General features: G+C 38.5%; 1 protein-coding gene across 3 annotated transcripts in view; it reads right to left on the bottom strand.

The window, feature by feature from the left end:
- The window catches only part of XRCC4 (X-ray repair cross complementing 4), a gene marked incomplete at its 3' end in the record, with an annotated part of 279876 nt that overhangs the window by 3448 nt on the left and 256362 nt on the right, over positions 1 to 20066 (bottom strand). For 2 of the 3 annotated variants that reach the window (XM_082651921.1, XM_082651920.1), the window contains exon 8: positions 18588 to 19222. The exons of the other annotated variant lie outside the window; for it this stretch is intronic. In XM_082651921.1, coding sequence (XP_082508047.1) covers positions 19111 to 19222 — 112 coding nt within the window. Of the gene's footprint in view, positions 1 to 18587; positions 19223 to 20066 lie in introns of those variants that run through there. 3 annotated transcript variants of the gene reach the window in all.

Below are 20066 nucleotides of genomic sequence, written 5' to 3'. Positions count from 1 at the left end.
GTCTTTCATGGGTATCTTCCTGCAGGTGCCCCCTCTCCCTCCTGCATCAACAGTGTCTCCTTACCATGGCACGACTTTCCAATAAACTTGTCTATATTTGCTGTCTACATGAATTCACGTCCTAGCCGGTTTCAACCCATTCTACTCTGACTTCTGTCCCTGTTGTCCCACTGAAAGTGCCCTTGTCATGATCACAAGCCACTTCCATATGAGCCCAAAGGTCACTTTTTGGTTCTCAGCTCACTTGCTTTCTAAGACTCATCTGACATGTTGACACTCTTTTGAATACCTAAGTTTGTATCAACTATACTCATTCATTTATTCATTCAGGAAGACTTGTTCTAAGTACAATGAATAGAACAGTGAGAAAGAAGGAGTGGGTTCTTGTCTTTATGAATGACAATGTGAGAGAGACAGAGAGGGAAATACACAGTTACAATAAAGTGTGCTAGATATTAATATTAGGGTGGGGAAAACACTGCGTTAAGAAAGGACTTATGGGCTTCCCTGGTGGCGCAGTGGTTGAGAGTCCGCCTGCCGATGCAGGGCTCACGGGTTCGTGCCCCGATCTGGGAAGATCACACATGCCGCGGAGTGGCTGGGCCCATGAGCCATGGCCGCTGAGCCTGTGCATCCGGAGCCTGTGCTCCTCAACGGGAGAGGCCACAACAGTGAGAGGCCCGCGTACAGCAAAAAAAAAAAAAAAAAAAAAAAAAAAGAAAGGACTTATGAGGAATGCCTAATCAGGATGTAGATGGGCATGGAAACTTTCCTGAGGAAGTGAAATCTAATTCAGGACTTGAAAGATGAACAGGAGGGGAAGAGAATGGAGAAAGCGAAGTGAGAAAGGGGACCCAAGAGAAACAAAAGAGCAGATGAAGGGGCTTGGAGGTGAAGAGAGATTGTGGAGAGATGGAGGAGTTTAATGCCAGTCAAATGTAGGGTATTTTGGGGGAAAGGGTAACAAAGGCGGAATGATAAAAATGTCACCAGAGGGAAGAGGAATCATATGACAGCCCTTGTAAGACAATTTAAGAAGACTGGACTCTTTCATTTAAGGCAGTGGGGAGACACTGGAGAATGCTGAGCTGGAAAATGACTGAAGTGGAAAAAAGGATTGGAACGCGGCAAGGTTAGAGGAAGGAAGACTTGTTAGGAGTCTGTCGCATTGATCCAGGCAACAGATGGTGGTAGTATTCATGGAACAGAAAAAACATTACAAAGGAAGAAACAGCAAAATCTGGTGATTGGCTGGGGTCTAGGATAGGGAACAACATCTGGTCAGGGAGATGTAAGAGTCAATAATAATCCTGATAAGGTTGGTGCCTTTCACCCATCTGGAAAACACCCAAGTAGGAACAAGATGTGGCTAAAGGCAGAAGGGAGATTATGAGTTCCGTTGACACTCTTCACAAGCAGAGACACAGATAGGCAGTGGGGACCCTGAAAGATACTGGCTCTCCTCTGTCTCTTTCAAGTATAAGTAAAGGAAGGAGGAAATAATGATGATGTCTCTGTTCCTGGGACCCATCTCAGGGAGTACATCTGAGGGACCCATGATGCATGATGTGGAGAGTGGGCATGACATGCTTCTAGGGGGAATCTACCTTTCTTCTAAGTGGGAGGACACTTCCCATGACAGTCAGACAGAAGCCACCGCTCAAGAGCCATGGCTTTGAGAATTGGGGTATCAGGACTCTGCGACGAGAATCAGATACTTAGTGCCAAAGCTCACATGACCTCATTGCCAAGTTCTCAGCAATATGCTTTAATAGGCTTCAGTGGTCATAGGGGTAAGGAGTTTGGGGAAGTAGAAGCAGCCCTGAAATAGCTATAACCTGAGTGGGGGCTCTTGTCCTTTCTCAGGATCCTGGCAAGGTCTAAGCAATATATCCAGGTTTGGGATCAGCAAATCAGACCAAGGTGAAATGAGTCTAGACAGATTGGATGTATGGGAAGAAAAATATTAACTTTTCTCATCTTAGCTTTGTTGGCTTGTGAATTTTCTTTTGTATTTTAATGGCACAAACCATTTGCAGTGGAGGTCTTATTTCTTGCAAGATCATCGCTTGTGCAATCCTATCTGGAGCAATATGTAAAAGTGAAAGAAAAAATGAGGAAATGTATTTCAGTCACTTTGAAGAAATCATTCAAATTGCTAGATATTTGTTTAATGCCAATACCTTTCTAACACACTTAGTTGAAATACTGTGCTTTTCTGTGCTGTTAGCAGGACGAAAATGAAAGAATTCAAATATTGTGGTGCAAGGGGACCATTTTTCTGTTTTCACCATGAGTTTTCCAGTTCATGTTCCCATTACTTATCATCTATCACATCCTCTGTCTCTCTCCATGCTAATATTTTACACATAAAATATTTATTTATAATTATAAATATTTATATAAATATAAAATATTTTATAAATAAATATTTGTAATTTTATAAAATAAATATAAATATTTTAATAATATAAATATAAATATTTATAATTTTTACACATAAAATATTTCCAACATAACCTGCCTCGTCAACAGGCTATCAATACACCATTAATTGAGTGTATTTCACTCTTGGAAGTCTGTTAGGAACGCCCAGAAAAATTCTATTTAGCATATGTTAAGAGTTGAAATTTCTTCTACAAATGAGCAAATTTCTTCTAAGTTAAGAACTGTGGCAGGAGCTACGGGATATGGGCTCATCGGTGACCTGAATTTCTATACACAGAGTCCGGTCAACTTCCTGACAAGGGTGGCCAACTCCCTTCTGCTGAATTACTCATTGTCAGCCACACCAGAGAGTGATTTAACTCAGTTTATAAGACTGTTCCACTATGCTCAGTGTTTAGTTAGTCACCAGGATCAGCTTTTGTTGGTCCCACATCATACAGTCTCCATCCTTCCTCTGTAACAGTTTTGGCTGCAATGGAAGTGGCATTTTAACACTAATAACCTGTACCCCTAATGCACCTCTTCTTGTGCACCAGGCGCTGTTCTAAACGCTGTTTTACATGATCTCATTTAATCCTTAGAACCACCTGCAATGTGGGATTATTAGCTGCATTTTAGAAATGACAAAACTGAAGTTCAGGGAGAGGAAGACATTTCCCAAGGGTCATCCAGAACTGGGGTTTGAACTCAACTGTTTGACTCTTGAATCTGTCCCCTTAATCACTGGACCAATGGCTTGCAAATTTGTTCCCAAAGGATGAAAGGGCAGAGCTCCAGGATCCTATGCCAACCAAGCAACTCTTCTTTTGTTGTTTTATATACTGAGGTTCAATGTAGAGCTTATTAAAATAAGGGTCCACAGCCATGTTTTAAAAACAGTTTGAAGGGCCTGCATTGGCTCCGTTGTCTCTGGGCAGCATTTGAAGCAGTTCTACTGCACATGGAACCCAGAAGTGCCCGCATTGTGCACTTGAGGGCCACTAAATGATTGATGAAAAGAAAAACCCTACTGATTGGCTACAAAGCCTAAAATCTTATGTCAGTGACTCTGGGTTAGATCAACGAAGGCCTGTCAAACTGATCATATGACAAGACAAAGGGTAGCCCAGTACAAATTAACTCCCATCTATCTTTGGCATCAATTTATTAGCCACCTTGTCATTCAGGAATGTCCCAGGACAGGAGACATGGGCCGGTATATTTTGTTAGTGGGAAGGCCAGAGACAGTTACAACAGTGGGGACCCACTGAAGAGCTCATGAGAGATCAAGTGGGACAAATGAGGGAAAAGCTTTTTTTTTTTCTCTCCATAATGGGCTAGTCCCACATAGCAGAAATTAAAAAAAAAAAAAAAAAGGTGGCTCTGATGCATTGCAGTTTATTTGAAAGGCAATTAATCAGATTTAATTTCTTAGTGGCCACTCTAAGAAACTACGTGGCAAGTCTCTTTATAATTTTTCCTAATGACAGTTCTACAATTAGAAAAACATTATTGTCTTCCTTCTAGAGACAGCTATCATTTCCCAGTTCAGAAAAGATGTTGTGAGAATTTATTGTATGGCATGAAAACTTTTTGGAAGCAAAGCATCACTATTATCTAATAGATAAAGGAAGCCCAGATTATAGAGAAGTAATGTGTATAAACCACAAACACTCAGCAAATCAAATGCAATGGGATTTCCTGTATGTCTGTACTTCAAAGTTCTTGTACACCAAAAGGCAGAAGCTGAGGAATCTGCCACTTTGATGCTGCAAGTAATTTTTTATATCCCAAGAAGTGAGACCTAGAGCAGACAGATTTTTGATTCTGTGAAAAGCGATCCAATATGGCTTTCAGTTCTGAAAAATAAAGGAAGTAACTACCCTCTGTTCTTCTTGGGGGAGAAATAATAACCTGGACTCAGACACTTAAACCCAGAGGTCCATTTAGTCACATAAATCAAATATAATCTAACAGACTTCTCTTTCTCTGAAGATACTTTTTGTGGTGGAGGAGGGCAGAATCCAGGGCAGAAAACTTTTCTTTTTCTTTATATAGATTTATGCTGCTTTACAATAGCATATTGTTTATTGTTAAGAAGACCCTCTCAGAGCATGCAGGTGTGTATGTGTGTGTGTGTGTTTGTGTACATAAATGCATGTGTTTATGCGTTACTGTTCCCATACAAGATCTTGTATCAGAGAATCTGAAGACTGCAGGGAAGTTGGGTATGTCTGAACGTGACATTTTATAAAAGATTTTTGATTGGGTTACAGATGTCCATACTTGGTGTAATAAACGACTCAATAGTCACAGTTTGGGAGAAATATACTGATATTGAAAAATTTGTCTGCTGAAGTATATAGATTAAGGCTGGTTTGGGTAGAGTATGGAGCTTCCCTTGGAGAATTAACACAATCATCCTGGAAAGAGACAGATCCTGGGATATGCAGTGATGGGCCAGGAAGCTGACATAAGATGACGAGATAAGACTAGGCACTTCTTTTTCCTTTGGGGCCTCAAGGTAATTGGGCCAGGAGGGGAGACATGTTAGAGGAGACTCCCATTGAGGGGGGTGCATATGTGTGTGCTGGAGGGTATGTGATGATAAGCTGGTTCTTGCAACATGGCCGCATGTCACTGGTGACTCCCTATAGGTCTGTCTATGGTAACTAAATTAGTCAGTGTGGTGTACTTCCCTTGCATAGTTGCCAACTTTTTAGGTTTTCAAGTAATCAGGGTTGTAGCATGGAATGACCACGAAATTTACCAGTATGGAATTCACTGGGGTCCTTGATAAAGACTTATTTAAAGTAACAGCCTGGTCTCTGCTGCACTGTGGGGAATCAAAGAAGGCTTGATGCCCCTTTTGGGGATGAAGCAACATGGTGGGGCAGTGGCAGTTTAAGGAAACTCATTCTAGGGAGATAAAGGAATGATCAGTGGCCCACAGAAAGAAGTGGGACCTAAAGCATGAGCCAGATAGTTGGCTGAAATGATAAATGGTGACCAGGGAGAATCTGTAGAGAGAAGAGCCCAACAGTCACATAAGGTGAAGGCTCAGATCTTTACTTTGGATATTTAAAGTTAATATGAACATGGCAGTGCAAATATCTCTTCAAGATAATGATTTCATTTTCTTTGGATACATACAGAAGTGGGATTCCTGGATCGTATGGCAGTTGTATTTATAATGTTTTGAAGAACCTCCATACTGTTTTCCATAATGGCCGAACCAGTTTACATTCTCACCAACAGTGCACAAAAGTTTCCTTTTTTCCACATGCTCACCAATACTTGTTATCTTTTACTTTTTTAAAAAAGAAATATTTATTTATTTGGCTGCACTGGGTCTTAGTTGAGGCACGTGGGATCTTCGTTGCTGCATGCAGGATTTTTAGTTGCGGCATGTGGGATCTAGTTCCCTGACCAGGGATTGAACCCCGGCCCCCTGCATTGGGAGGATGGACTCTTAGCCACTGGACCACCAGGGAAGTCCCTATCTTTTACTTTTTGATGATAGTCATTGTAATAGGTGTGAGGTGACATCTCATTACGGTTTTGATTTGCCTTTCTCTGATCATTAGTGTCGTTGAGCATCTCTTCTTATACCTGTTGGGCGTCTTACTTCTTGTTTGGAAAAATGTCTATTCAAGACCTTTGCCCATTTTAAAATATGGTTATTTGTTGTTTTTGCTATTGAGTTGTAGAAATTCCTTATATATTTTGGATATTAATCCCTTATCAGATGTATGACTTGCAAATACTTTCTCCCATTCCACAGGTTGCCTTTTCATTTTGTTGATGGTTCCCTTTGCTGTGCAGAAACTTTTTAGTTTGATGCAGTTCCACTTGTTTATTTTTGCTGTCTGTGCTTTGATGTCAATTCCAAAAAAAAATTTCATTTCCGAGTCCAACATCAAGGAGCTTACCCCCTGTTTTCTTCTAGGAGTTTTATGGTCTCAGGGCATACATTTAAGTCTTTAATCCATTTTGAGTTGATTTTTGTGTATGGTGCAAGATAAGACTCCTTTCATTCTTTTGCATGTGGTAATCCAGTTTTCCCAACACCATTTATTGAAGAGACTATCTTTTCCCCATTGTGTATTCTTGGCATCTTTGTTGAAAATTAGTTCATTGAAGCATTATTAGTCACAGTAGCCAAAATATGGAAATAAAGTGTCTGTCAAAAGATGAATGAATAAATAAAATGTGGTATATATATATACATATATATATATAGAATGGACTATTATTCAGCTTTTAAAAAGAAGGAAATGCTGCCATTTGCAACAATATGGATGAAACTGGAGGGCATTATGCTAAGTGAAATAAGCCAGACACAGAAAGATAAATATCATATGATCTTATTTATATGTGCAATCTAAAAAAAAAAGCCAAACTCACAGTAACAGAGAGTACGATGGTGGTTATAATAGGCTGGTGGGGGGCATGGAAGATATTGATCAAAAGGCACAAACTTTCAGTTTATAAGATATATAGTTCTAGAGACCTAATATACAGTTTGGTGACTATGGTTAATAATAGTTTTATATACTTGAAATTTGCTGAGAGTAGATCTTAAGTGTTCTCACTTGAGTTATTTTTTCTTAAGTTTAAGTTAGTTATAAGGAATCCAGTTACTCAGTTTTATTCTATTCAGATTTTTGTTATTATCTTGGCACTTTGGGTTATTTCTGAATAAAGCAATTGGTAATGAGTCTAGGAGATGGAGTTTATTGTTTTTGATGGGCACATTTCTCTAGTTTGTGAATTATGGACCAAAAATGGAATGGTAGCTCTGAAAATAAAATTCAGGCATAAAGAAGTTTGTTTTTAATCTTCATGTAGGACCCTATAACAGTGTAAGTGTCTCTACCTTCTTGAACTAAAGACATCATGCTTTCCCATGACACAAAATGGAAAATCATTCCACTGTTCCTGGCACAGCTTGGAACACACACCATGTGAAGGAGTCATAAAATATTTTACTTGTTTTATCTTATTTTTTCCTCTTGCTAGTTCCCTTTATTTTGGCAGGAGGTGGGATGTGATGACCTAAATTAGGCTTTTCCACATCTAATTCCCAGATTCTTGGACACCAGTTTTACTTTCCTACTTAAAGATATATGAACTTCCAAAAGTTACCCAGAAAGAGTTTCACCGAAGGCAAATGTCCTATCCGTTATAGCATGGTCTGAAACAATTTATTTGAATGGGATTTCCATTGCCTTTTAAGCAGATCGGTCACATGAAGCAAATTTACAGTACGGTAAGTGGTATTTCCTGAGGTGATGGATATCCCATCTAATGGCCTCTGAGCACAATTCGCATAAACCATAATGCTTTTTGCACACAAGCCTGTAAATGCCCAGTGCAGATTTTACCAAATAAGCTTCCTTCTGCGTACAGGGTTCTAAAAGTCTAGGCAAGCAATTCAAACAAAATTGTGTTTGCCTCTCTTCACTTTTTTCTAAGTTTATACCCCTGGGTTTTTGTTAACACTTAAAAAAAGATATTTAAAACTGCACTTCAGCCACCTTGTAAAATGAAAGAGTACATTGTACAGGCACCAAAGGTACACATCAGTGCTTTTATCACATTCAGGGTCCTGCTCGGCTACACTAATTGGAAACATGTGTTGAAAATGCAAGACAGGATTTTCAGCTGTTCTCTAATTAAATGGACTAAAATAAGGACTAAGCCTCACATTTCTTTATAACAGGCTGCTGGGTTGTTCCATTAGCAGGACTGATGTGGGGACGCTGATACTTGCTTTAATATTTAAGACATTCTCAATGATTCTATGGTATGATTTAGCCCCATTCATAGAAGGCCTGGTTGCAAATGCTTCTCTGATAAGGCGATAAAGGAAAGTGATAGAACACCTAATTATTTTCAAGTGCACTGGAAGATTGACTTGTGAAGATTTTCTATATTCTTATAAAGTTCAGTTACTGAGAAAATCATCAGTGAGGTGGAAAAAGTACCTCTTCACGCACTTGCCCACTGAAATCTGTGCAGAAATAGTGGCCAAAATATGTATCTACTAGAAAGACAGTGAGAAATATTGTCTCAAGTTTTCTGTTGAAATTTGAAAACTAAATATAATTTGATTTTTCAAAAAGTGTTATTTCTGCCACTTTATATTTAGGGAAAAGGTACTCTATAGCTCTTCACTGTCCTGAGATCAGAATCCCAGGGAATAAAGGGTTAGTTCACAATGTCTCCTTCCAAGATTTAAGCCCCTCTTTCATGATGCTTTATGTTATTTAACATCCACTGAATGGCACCAGTGTATTGAAATCCACGCCCTCCTTCCCCCAGTGAGGTTTGGATCCAGAACAGGTACAAAGTGCTGAAGCCTTAGGAAATAAATGCGAATATTGCTTCCAATAGCGTGGTTACACCTACAGCCTCCAGGAAGAGGTGCAAGAAGTGAATTAATGAGGACAGCGACGGCAGCTCCTCCAAAGTTGTATACGAGCCGCATTCTGCAGGAAATGGGGATGTCAAAGCAGGGCTGGGAATGTTCAAGAAAGAGGCTAGTTGCACAAGAGGCTTAAAAATATCCTGAAATCACTCTGAGAGGAAATGATGAAACCATTTCTGCTTGTACCAAAGGCCTGGGCCCAGGCACTAGAAAGGGGTTCACTCTGTTGTGAGCGCGTCGTGTCGCTCTAACAGGAGACTCGCAACTTCCAAAGATTATCGAAAGGTTTAATCTGTGGCGGTATGCAGTGGGTTTTGACAATTTTCCAGACAGACTGGGAATAGCATCATGGAGTTATACAAACCGCAAAGAGATGGGAGACCTCTGGGTGCCTGTGGTTATGCCCTTATGTGCTCCCTTTCAAAGTACAAATCTAATCAGGTCATCCCTTACTTCCCTTAAGATCCTTCTATAGCCGTTCACTCAAGTCAAAATCAATAGGTAGCCTGCACTACCCTCTCAGCCTCGTGCTTCATTTTTTCTCTCTCCCTTCACTGAAGTCTCAAGGCACAGAAGATGCCACACTCACCCGTTCCTCAGAGCCTCAGCCTCTGGATCCCTCAGCCAACTGGCAAGGCCAGAGTCATCCCAGAATTCAGCTCAAACTTCTGTCTCCTCTTTCAAGTTTCCCTTGGCTACAGCCTCTTCTCCCTGTACTCTCCCAACAAAATAAGATCAGGCTGATTCTCCCTGTGCACTGAGCACACGGGGCACAGCTCTTTCACAGCACTTACCACACCCTGATTGTCTGTGTACAGCTCTGCCCCTTTTCTTAGTCTTGCCTTCCAGACACTGAGAGACAAAAGTGATGTCTTATTTATTTTTCTAGCCCCAGTACCTGGCAGAGTGCTTGGCACAAAGTGTTGAGTAGACATTTGATGAGTGAATGAACACATAACACGTTAGGACTTGTGTTCTAACTATAAGTGAGAACTGTGTGTAAACTTAAGGTACCATATCCTTGTTCAGAATCCAAATTTCAAATTCTTGAGTTTAATAAGATGACTGATACAAAGGATAGTAAAAGTGAAAGTACCACTGGGTTACTATCAGCAAAAGAAATTCAACACTGGCTGATTGTAGGCAGTTAGAAAGTTACTAAATGGTAGAAATGAACTTATTTACAAAACAGAAATAGAATTACAGATGTAGAAAACAATCTTAAGGTTACCCGGGGGGAAAGGGGAGGGAGGGATAAATTGGGAGACTGGGATTGACATATACACACTACTATATATAAAACATAACTAGTAAGGACGTACTGTATAGCACAGGGAACTCTACTCAGTACTCTGTAATGATCTATATGGGAAAAGAATCTAAAAAAGAGTGTGTGTATATATATATATATATATATATATGTATAACTGATTCACTTTGCTGTACAGCAAAAAGTAACAAACATTGTAAATCAACTATACTCCAATAAAAATTTTTTTAAAATTATGAAAGTTACTGATGTCATGTATGACAGGTTAGAGCTGTAATAGGAAAAACAAAGAAATGCCTTTCAGGGACTTCCCTGGTGGCACAGTGGTTAAGAATCCACCTGCCAATGCAGGGGACATGGGTTCGAGCCCTGGTCCAGGAGGATCCCACATGCCTCAGAGCAACTAAGCCCATGCGCCACAACTACTGAGCCTGCGCTCTAGAGCATGCGAGCCACAACTACTTAGTCCATGTGCCACAACTACTGAAGCCCGCGTGCCTAGAGCCTGTGCTCCACAACAAGAGAAGCCACCGCAATGAGAAACCCGCGCACCACAACAGAGTAGCCCCTGCTCGCCGCAACTAGAGAAAGCCCGCGCACAGCAATGAAGACCCAATGCAGCCAAAAATAAATAAATTAAATAAATAAATTTTAAAAAAAGAAATGCCCTTCAGAAATGTCAATATTTTATATAAAATTTCTCAAGAAAATACTAGTATTTGTTTTATTATATACTTTTTTTTCTCTCTCACCTTCCTCAAATGCCATAATTCTTACAGAATATAAAATTCTTATTAAACAAACATGGCCTTCAGATGATATATTGTTAAGTATGAAAATCTGTCTCCAAGTCAGAATTTTGACATTCTAATCATAAGGAAAGATAACCAGTTATGGCCGATACAGAAGAACTGCAATTTTATCTTTTGAGGGAGAGTATGAATAAATGAATTAATGAGTGAATACATGAACATACTTAAAGCTCTGGGATAGATTTTCTCTTCCCTAGAAAGCACTTGTACAGACACCTAAAGTGTTTTCCTCTGGAGTTCTTCATTTTTTATATTTCAGTGGCCACTCCACCTCCCTTCTGACAGTTACATTATTTCTTTAGAAAGGTCAATACCTTCAATCAGGTCTTGCTTTGCCTAGAAGTCATGCCATCTTTTAAAAATGACATTGCAGGTATGGTACACAGTATTATTTTAACATTTAACACTAGGGAAAATGTAATATGAAAACATGTTCCCCGACTGATAAAAACAAGGAACAATTAAAAGAAAGAGATAATAGCTGAGTGGTTCTGCATGAGAAAATAAGAGGAATTGGGGGAAAGCTGAGAGGAGAGGAGAGGAGGGAGGAGAGAGGGAAGGGATGGATGGACAACGTGGCAGGAGGCTGGATCCAATGGAGACAAGTTGCCAATGGGAGATTCATGAGTGGGAAAGCCAGAAGACTTTAAAGAATAGAGTTATGGTAAAATCAAATATAAGTGCTCATTTTGAGGTAAACTGCCTCTCTCTGACCCACACCTTCAATAAATTCTGCTATACACAGAGATTTCTCAGTCCTTTTGTCATGTAAATCAAAGGAAATGAAGTGAGTTCCATGGCTGAGTTGGCATGGATGGGAGAAAAAAGAAAATTGGGGTTGATAAAACATGAGGCTCAGCCCCACAGAATTCAGAGCAGAGGTAGCCATGAAAATAAATCCCGCAGGAATTCACAAAATTCTTGGGAAGAGCATCAGACTTTAGAACGGATCAGGGACAAGGAGCTTGAGCTAATAAATTTCAAAGAGAGGGTCAGTGTAACTGATAATCTGGTGGTGCATAACTGTGCTGATTCATTATGTGCAACACAACCATCATAAGACAGAACAACAGTAACAATCATACGATCTTCCATATGTGCTTCACTTACTGTGAAGCAGGCACTGTGCTAAATGCTTTATCTGCATTATCTTACTTGATTCTCAATGTATGGATAAGAAAGCTCAAGTTCAGAGAATTTGCCCAAGGTTAGACAGTTAACAGCTGGCAGACACAGAGTAGAAACCTGGCTCAAGTCCCCAAATTCACATTACTAATTCCTATTTATTCTATTATCAGGTTCTAGCCAGAAGACACCAGATTTTTGTGCCATGTATATACTGAAAGCTATTACAAATGCAAAATTGTCTTTGTGATTCTATGTGATTAGCTGTTTTAGTCAGCGCTTATCAAAATACAGTTAATTTTAATACAGTTAATACAGCGCTTAACAAAAATACAGTTATATAACAAACTATCCCAAATCTCAGTGGCTTTGAGTAGAAAGCAATTATTCTCATGCTCACAATCAGCATGGTTGACTATAGTTCAGTTTATCTAGATTGGGCTCAGATGGAAGGCTCTTCTCTAGGTTTCAGGGTAGTGAGCTTGGCTCCAGCTTGGCAATGAGTTCAATTCCACTCTGTATCTCATGAGGGGCCCAGGCAGGAAGGGTGGCAGCTACCCGGGGCGTGTCTGTCTCATGGCGGAGATCAGCATCTCCCAAAGCGAAAAGCAGAAACAATGTAATGCCTCTTAACTCCTAGGCTCAAAAACGTGTATATTGTTATTTCATCCACATTTTATCAGCCAAAGCAAGTCAACTGAGTGGTGGTGGTGAAGAGCAAAAATTTATTGACAATATTTTAACCTTTCATAGTAATCTAATTACTCCTCTGTAAACTTAGTTCCTCAGAGAGATACATTATCTCTCTTAGGGGAGTGGAACAAGATTGTTTCCAATATTATTTAGTAGGGGCTCTGGAAATTTTCACATGCTTGAATTCCCTAAATGTTTGCAAAGCATAAGGACAAAACCATCTCTTTCAAGCCTACTTCTCTCATCATCTCTACCACCATTTTGTCCCAGTAGGGATTCTAGAAGTCTCATGAGGTTTTCAATCGGATCACTTAATTTAGGAGAGGCCGGGAGGGAGGGAGAGAGAGAGAGAAAGAGAGAAAGAGAAAGAGAAAGGGGGGGGAGGGAGAGGGAGAGAGGGAGAGAGAGGGAGAAGCCACTTTGCTGTACACCAGAAACTAACACAACATTGTAAATCAACTATACTTCAATAAAAAATAAATTTTAAAAAAAGTAAGTGTTTCAGGACTAACCTACATTCTATTTACTGGAACAGTGGCCACCAAAATTGCTCCTGCCATTAACAGGAACATCTACTGTCAAGAAGGAAATCTCTCTCCTTTTTCTGTAGAACCAAGAGCCTTTAGGGACAAAGAGACCCTTACTCAGAAAGCATAGTTCTCAGTGAGATTGTGAGATGAGAGTTTAGGATGAAGGGCCTCCAAAAGGGAGAAGAAAAACCAACATATGAACAATAAAATTCATATTGAATTTTATTCAAATAGAGGAGAGGAAAATCAAAAAGTGAGGATCATAGCTGGTAAATGAGAGGGTATGTGTATATTTGAAAGGGAGAAAATGAGTAAAAGGGAGGCTGGAGAGTGTTTTAGGTTGAGTAGGTAGAAGAGAGCTGGGAGACAGGACAGGAGATGGTGCTTGCCTGTCATGTATTTTCCAAGGTATCCTTTTCCAGTTATTAAAATAGAGGAAATCATTTCAGGTTTGAGCACAGAACACTTGCAAATGAAATCTGCCCTCCTGAGAAGCATTTACTAGAAGCTGTCAGATCAGCAGTGAAAAGTTTTAATTCAGACAATAGCTACACATGGATGCATGAATAGTTCTTTTGTGACTATATCATTCTCCCTTACAAAATGTGTTAACTACATACTTTTTTAAATTTCCTGATTTATAGGTAAGTTCATGAGGGCTTTCATGAATTTAGATGTCAGCTATTTAATTTCATTTTATTAAAAAAGGATTCTATACAAATATAACTGAGTAAAAGAATGAGAGAGACACAAAAGAATGAGGGTTGGCTGCACCTCTGGGAAATGTCTGCTAAGGGGCCTACTGACTGGCCTTCCTTTCCCATTCCCAGATGCCCAGGAAGGGTTCCATGACCTGAAGTTTTCTGGAAGCCCATACCTTCCCAAGGAGGTGCCAGTTAGAACTGTGGAGCTCAATTCTCTCCGTATCTCTATTATATAACTTAGTTTCACACTCCTAAATGCTCCGGGCCGACATTCCTCCTGGGATACCTTTTAACTTGTCTTCTTCATTCGGATGATTCACAATTACAGACTTGGAAATTAACCTCACACCTGATCCCCCAGGACCCTCTGTACTCTCCTCTGACCTGGAAGACAGCTTCACCCTCAGCTGACTTTCCCCCAACCCCTACCCATTTCTCTTAAGCCCCCAACTGGATCCTTTATCTTCTATGGATCCTCACCCACAACTTTAAATTTTTTATCCTTCTCTTTAAGCCACTTATCCTACTACTCCTTGATATTATAGTTCACCATACAGCGGTTTCGAGCCCCAATCTCAACCCCGCTCTCATATACTCACTCATATACTCCACTCTTGGAGAGCAGACCCCAAATTTCACGTCACTATAAACTCCACAGTAACAGAGCAGTTGTACTATTCATTGCCTCATCTAGTGCCCAGAACAGAGATTGACGCAAGCGCTTAACAAATATCTGGTGAATGGATGGATTTATCCTTAAATTCTCCACATGGCTCAGTTCTGTATTCTGTGCATAACTAATCCCTTAAAAACATTTGTTGAAACAAACTTACCCAAGAGCTGCTTGGCTCCAAAACATGGGATCTAGTATTTTATAAATTTGAGTTATGCACCACTAAGAAAAAAGTTTTAAATAGTTTCTTGACCTTTTTTAAAACTACATAATAAAGATGTCTCTTCCTGGGATGGGATTTTTTTCTTCCATGAACTTCCCTAATGAAGCCTGACGCACACCATCTGATGCCAGGGTCAATCATTATAAATCTTAAGCTGAAAAAACCTTCAGAAATGCAATCACCTTGTTTTAGAAGTGAGGGCACCAAGATCAAAAAAGCCATGCTGCTAGTGGGAAGCTGCTGCGTAGCACAGGGAGATCAGCTCGATGCTCTGTGATGACCTAGAGGAGTGGGATAGGGAGGGTGGGAGGGAGGCTCAAGAGGGAGGGGATATGGGGATGTATGTGTACGTATGGCTGATTCACTTTGTTGTGCAGCGGAAACTAACAGAATATTGTGAAGCAATTATATTCCAATGAAGGTATTAAATAAATAAATGAGAATAAAATCATATTCATAATCATTATCATCATCAAGAAAATAATTTAGAAAACAAAAAATGAATTGGTAGACTGAAACAAAATCATAACCATCACATCAAACTAATTGCTAATGGCCTAAACACCATCTACGGATAGAGATTAACAGAATGTGTTTTAAAAAAAAACTTAACTTTATGCTTACCACAATAGAACATAAAATATAGGTTAAAACTAAATTGACAGAAAAAGATGTACAATTCAAATAGTAATAATAATAATAAGGCTAGAGTCTTTATATTAACATCAAATAAAATCAATTTCAAAACAAAATACATTTCCAGAAATAATAATGCTGAAGATGTCAAAGGTATCTTAACTGAACAAATGTTTGAAATACAAGAAGCACCTGTCTGGTGGCAAGCCAGCATGTGTGCAGTCCTTAATAAGGAGTCCAGGCTTCTCCAGCCTTTCTATCTGTTCCAGAGGTTCTTCAACCAGCCAAGGGTGCTGGTCTCCTACCTAGGACCCAGGAACTGACACACCGGGTCTGTGGCTCTCAACCCACCCACTACCCAGAGAGGGTGCCCACCCAAACAATCTCCCTTTTTCTCTGAATCCCCTCACAGGAGCACAAGTCCTGACCCAATTGCTTTTCTTTCCATTTTTCCCAATTATGTGCATATCCATCTTATAGCCTTGGTTGTACAGGAGTCCTTATGCCAGCATAAGGACAATATGGCATAGTCTTTATGCCATCCTAGTATGTGTGATCTGGTTTCAATATAGTTTTTTTTAAATTGGAGTATGGTTGATTTAAAATGTGTGTTGGTTTATGCTGTGCAACAAAATGAGTCAGTTATATGTATACATATATCCACTCTTTTTTAGATTCTGTTCCCATGTAGGTCATTACAGAGTATTTAGTAGAGTTCCCTGTGCTATGGGTAGATCTTTATTAGTTATCTATTTTATGTATGCGGGTTTCAATATAGTTTTGATTTGCATTTCCCTAATGAGTGATGAAGTTGTGCTTCTTTTCATGTGTTTCTTACAATTTTTTTATCTTCTTTGTAAACATAACTATTCAAATCCTTTGGTAATTTTCCCACTTTACCAAGGTATAACTGGCAAATAAAATTGTATATATGTTAAAAAAAAAAAAGCCATGCTGCATTACAACTCAATTCTTGTTCCTTCCATTTCAGTGTCTTCCACAACAATCTATTTTAGACTATAGACAATGGAAAAATGTGGGAAAAAAATCATGGCATGGAATGATAGAATCTGGACATCTTAACCAAATCTACAGATATCTGTCTATAGAGGACAAGAACTTTAAAACCACAAGAGATAGAAAAGAGGAAACTACGATTATGGGCTTATTCTGTTCTGTTCTAACCAGCTGAATTAATCTGACACATAGCAGTGGTTGAAAAGATCCACTGCCCTGAAAAAATACAACTGACCCCTGAACAACATGGGGGATAGGGGTGCTGACCCTTCAGATAGTCGAAAATCTGAGTGTAATTTATAGTCAGCTCTTCTTATCTGTGGCTCCTCCATATCTTCAGATCCTCCATATCTGTAATTCTGCATCTGAAGACTCAACCAACTGCAGATTGTGTAGTACAATATTATTTACTATTGAAAAAAATCCGCTTATAAGTGGACCTGCATAGTTCAAACCTATGCTGTTCAAGGATCAACTGTACCATGAACTTTATAGATTCTCTTGTTATGATTACTTAGGAAACACTTTCCATGTATCCCTTTCTCACCACTAGTGAGTTAACAGCCAAAATTCTGTTTTCTTCTTCTTCTCTTTCACTTAAAAAAAAAATATATATATACATATATATAACATATACATATATACATACATATATACACTGATGTATGCTAATTTTGGTTAGTCATTTGTGGTCTATTCATATGTGGTAGCATTATCTTGAGATTCTGGTACTTTATGTACACAATCTCCTTGGAAAGATCCAAGGTAAATCTTGGATTATATTAATTCATTATTATAGTGCATTTCCTAGGTGACTGAGTAGAATTTTATAATTATATTTCACATATTTATATTTACATTTAATTAAAATTTTTCCTCTTAAATGGAAGCTAGTATAGAAATAAAAATGCAGTAAAATTTCTATTTAAAATATTTTGTTGTTCTATTGACTTAATAAAATCCTATTTCTGATATAAACAATAATGTATAATTTCCTCCTCATTCTCTCTCTGTAGTCAAGCCTATGTGTAAACATTATGTATATTTATTTATAATTAATCACAAAAGGTAGTTGAGCTTTCTGAACAACTATTTCTTTGTATCAAATCATCAAGCTAAATTTCAATCTTTTAATGAGTTTCTTTTCAAAGTGATCTAGTAACTTAAAGAAACTAGATGATTTGAGGGGCTACTACGTGATAGAAATGCATTTATTCCTTCAACAAACACTTACTAAGTCTCTATGAATCCAGCCCTGTCCTAGGTACTGGAAGGTAGAGAGATAAACCAGAGGGCCATGCCTCTGCTATGATGGGGCTTACTTTCTATAGGGAGACAGAGAAACGGGGGTGGGGGGGAGGGGGGAGTTGGGGAGAGAGAGAGAAAGAAAGAGAGAGAGGGAGAGGAGGGAAGGGAAGAGAAGAAAGGGAAGTATTTAAAGTTTGGAGATATTAGCATATAGATGGTATTTAAAACCACAGATAATCTAGGGAGACAATGTAAGTAATGAAAAGAAAAGTCTAAAGATTAAGCCCAGGACACTGAAACTTTTAACTGTTGGACAAGGAGAAGGACTCAGCCAAGAAGTCTAAAAAATTAGTGGCCAGAATGGAAGAGAAATACAAACAGCATATGTTACTGCAAAAGTCAAGTGAAGAAAATGTTTCTTAAGGAGAAGTGATTGGCTGTCAAATGTTTCCCTGAGAGGCTTAGTAAAATGAGGACTGAGAAAGGACCAACTAGCAACATGGTGGTCACTGTTAACTTGAGTGGCATGGAGGGAATGGATGTTCAGCTGGATAGAAGTGAATGAGAGGTCAGGAAGTAGAAACGATGAATATTTAAAAAACAAATCTGTGCCAGATGTAAATGGGGATAGATAAGTGGATATGAAAAGGTCCTTGTCTTCAAAGAGGGCTCTTGTACCTATAAGATAAACCTTTTATCAACAATCTCTGAAAAACACTCTTTGATACAAAACAGGGTTACATTTATATTAATATATACTCTATAAAGACCTGTTACTATATTGCAGGAAAAAGTTTAACTAAATAACATCTTTTATTAAGGACACAAAATCTTCAATCAAAAGTTTTATCATCAGATTTTCAGGTTGTTTGTGTACAAACTAAAAATAGATTTTACACATCATTCCACAAATTAAAATGCTCAAACATCAGTGTTCAGAATATGACTATTCAAAAAAGAATTTGTAGACATTTTCTTTGTCCTATTTTCAAAATCTTCTGAGACAGAATAGATAGCTACTACATATAATATGTGTGAACTGAATAAGGTAAATGTGACCTTTGCAACAAAAAGGTCTGAGATTTTATCTAATTCTAGGCATGCTGAATGAATAGTTTAGAATAATGCACTACTGTCATCAAATCATATCTTCATATACATGTGTAATCCATTTTGCATAATGGTTTCAGCTCAGTGTGTATGTAATTACATTGTAAAGCACACTAAGAGCTGCTGCTGAGTTGAAATTTTTCTTTTGTCATTTAAGGAAATGAATAGAAAACACAGTCTTGTGAACATCAAAGTACTTTTTGAGACAATTAAATCTCATCAAAGAGGTCTCCTGGACTACTGTTTCTTAGAGTTTCTAAAGACATGTTTTCAGCTGGGCTGTGATCCTTTTTCAGCATCTCAGGTAGTGGAGGATCAAGCCTGGAGTAAAAAGAAAAATCAAGACAATTTTATTTTGAAAAACTACATACAGAGTAAAAGAAAATTAAGAGATACATAAGTGAAATAAAAGTTAAACCCTGCTTCCAAACTGCTGCATTAACATAAAGAGAGATGAAAGGCATTTAATTTCTTTAACTGCTTTGGAATTAATCTGCCTCTATTCTGAGCTAACGAAAATTCAAGGGCCTACAACAATATTCATAATTAAGGTCAAGAAATAAAATATCCTCTGTGCTGTACTTTTATGCCAAGATACTGAAGATTTCTCAAGCCATTTCTTTAATAATTCCATCACAATTTACACTTTCCTTCGGCTCCCTTAAGTTCTAACTATTAACATTCATTTGAATCTCAACAGCGGGAAGTTCTATCACATAAATTACTTTTAGTGGTCATTTGATTGTAAGTGTGTATATAATGACTTCACGTTTTTAGCAGTTGCTGATGAAATGCTGTTGGTCCATTCTTTTACTGAATCTACATATCTTCATTTAGTAAGTAAATTTATTCAGTTTCAGTACTGTAGTTACTACATCAATGGACTGATCTCTATATTTATGTAAATGTTCTCTGAGTCCTAGGATAAAAGGCATGATCACTAACGGATAATTGGTGTTTCAAAACTGGTGAGCTGGAGGGTAACAGAGCTCAGTCAGAAGAAGACCCTAGGAATGTATATTTATACCCTTGTGTAAACCTGGTCTGAATCAACCCAGTAATACTCAGTAAAATGCCCATATTTCCAACTACAAAGGCAGAAGCATCATAGCAGTTTGGTACAGCTAAAAAAGAATAGGACTTGAGGGACCTCCCTGGTGGGTCA

Source organism: Grampus griseus (assembly GCF_964374135.1).
Source record: "Grampus griseus genome assembly, chromosome: 3".
Taxonomy (NCBI): Eukaryota; Metazoa; Chordata; class Mammalia; order Artiodactyla; family Delphinidae; genus Grampus; species Grampus griseus.
This window is presented reverse-complemented; position numbering and strand designations above follow the sequence as displayed.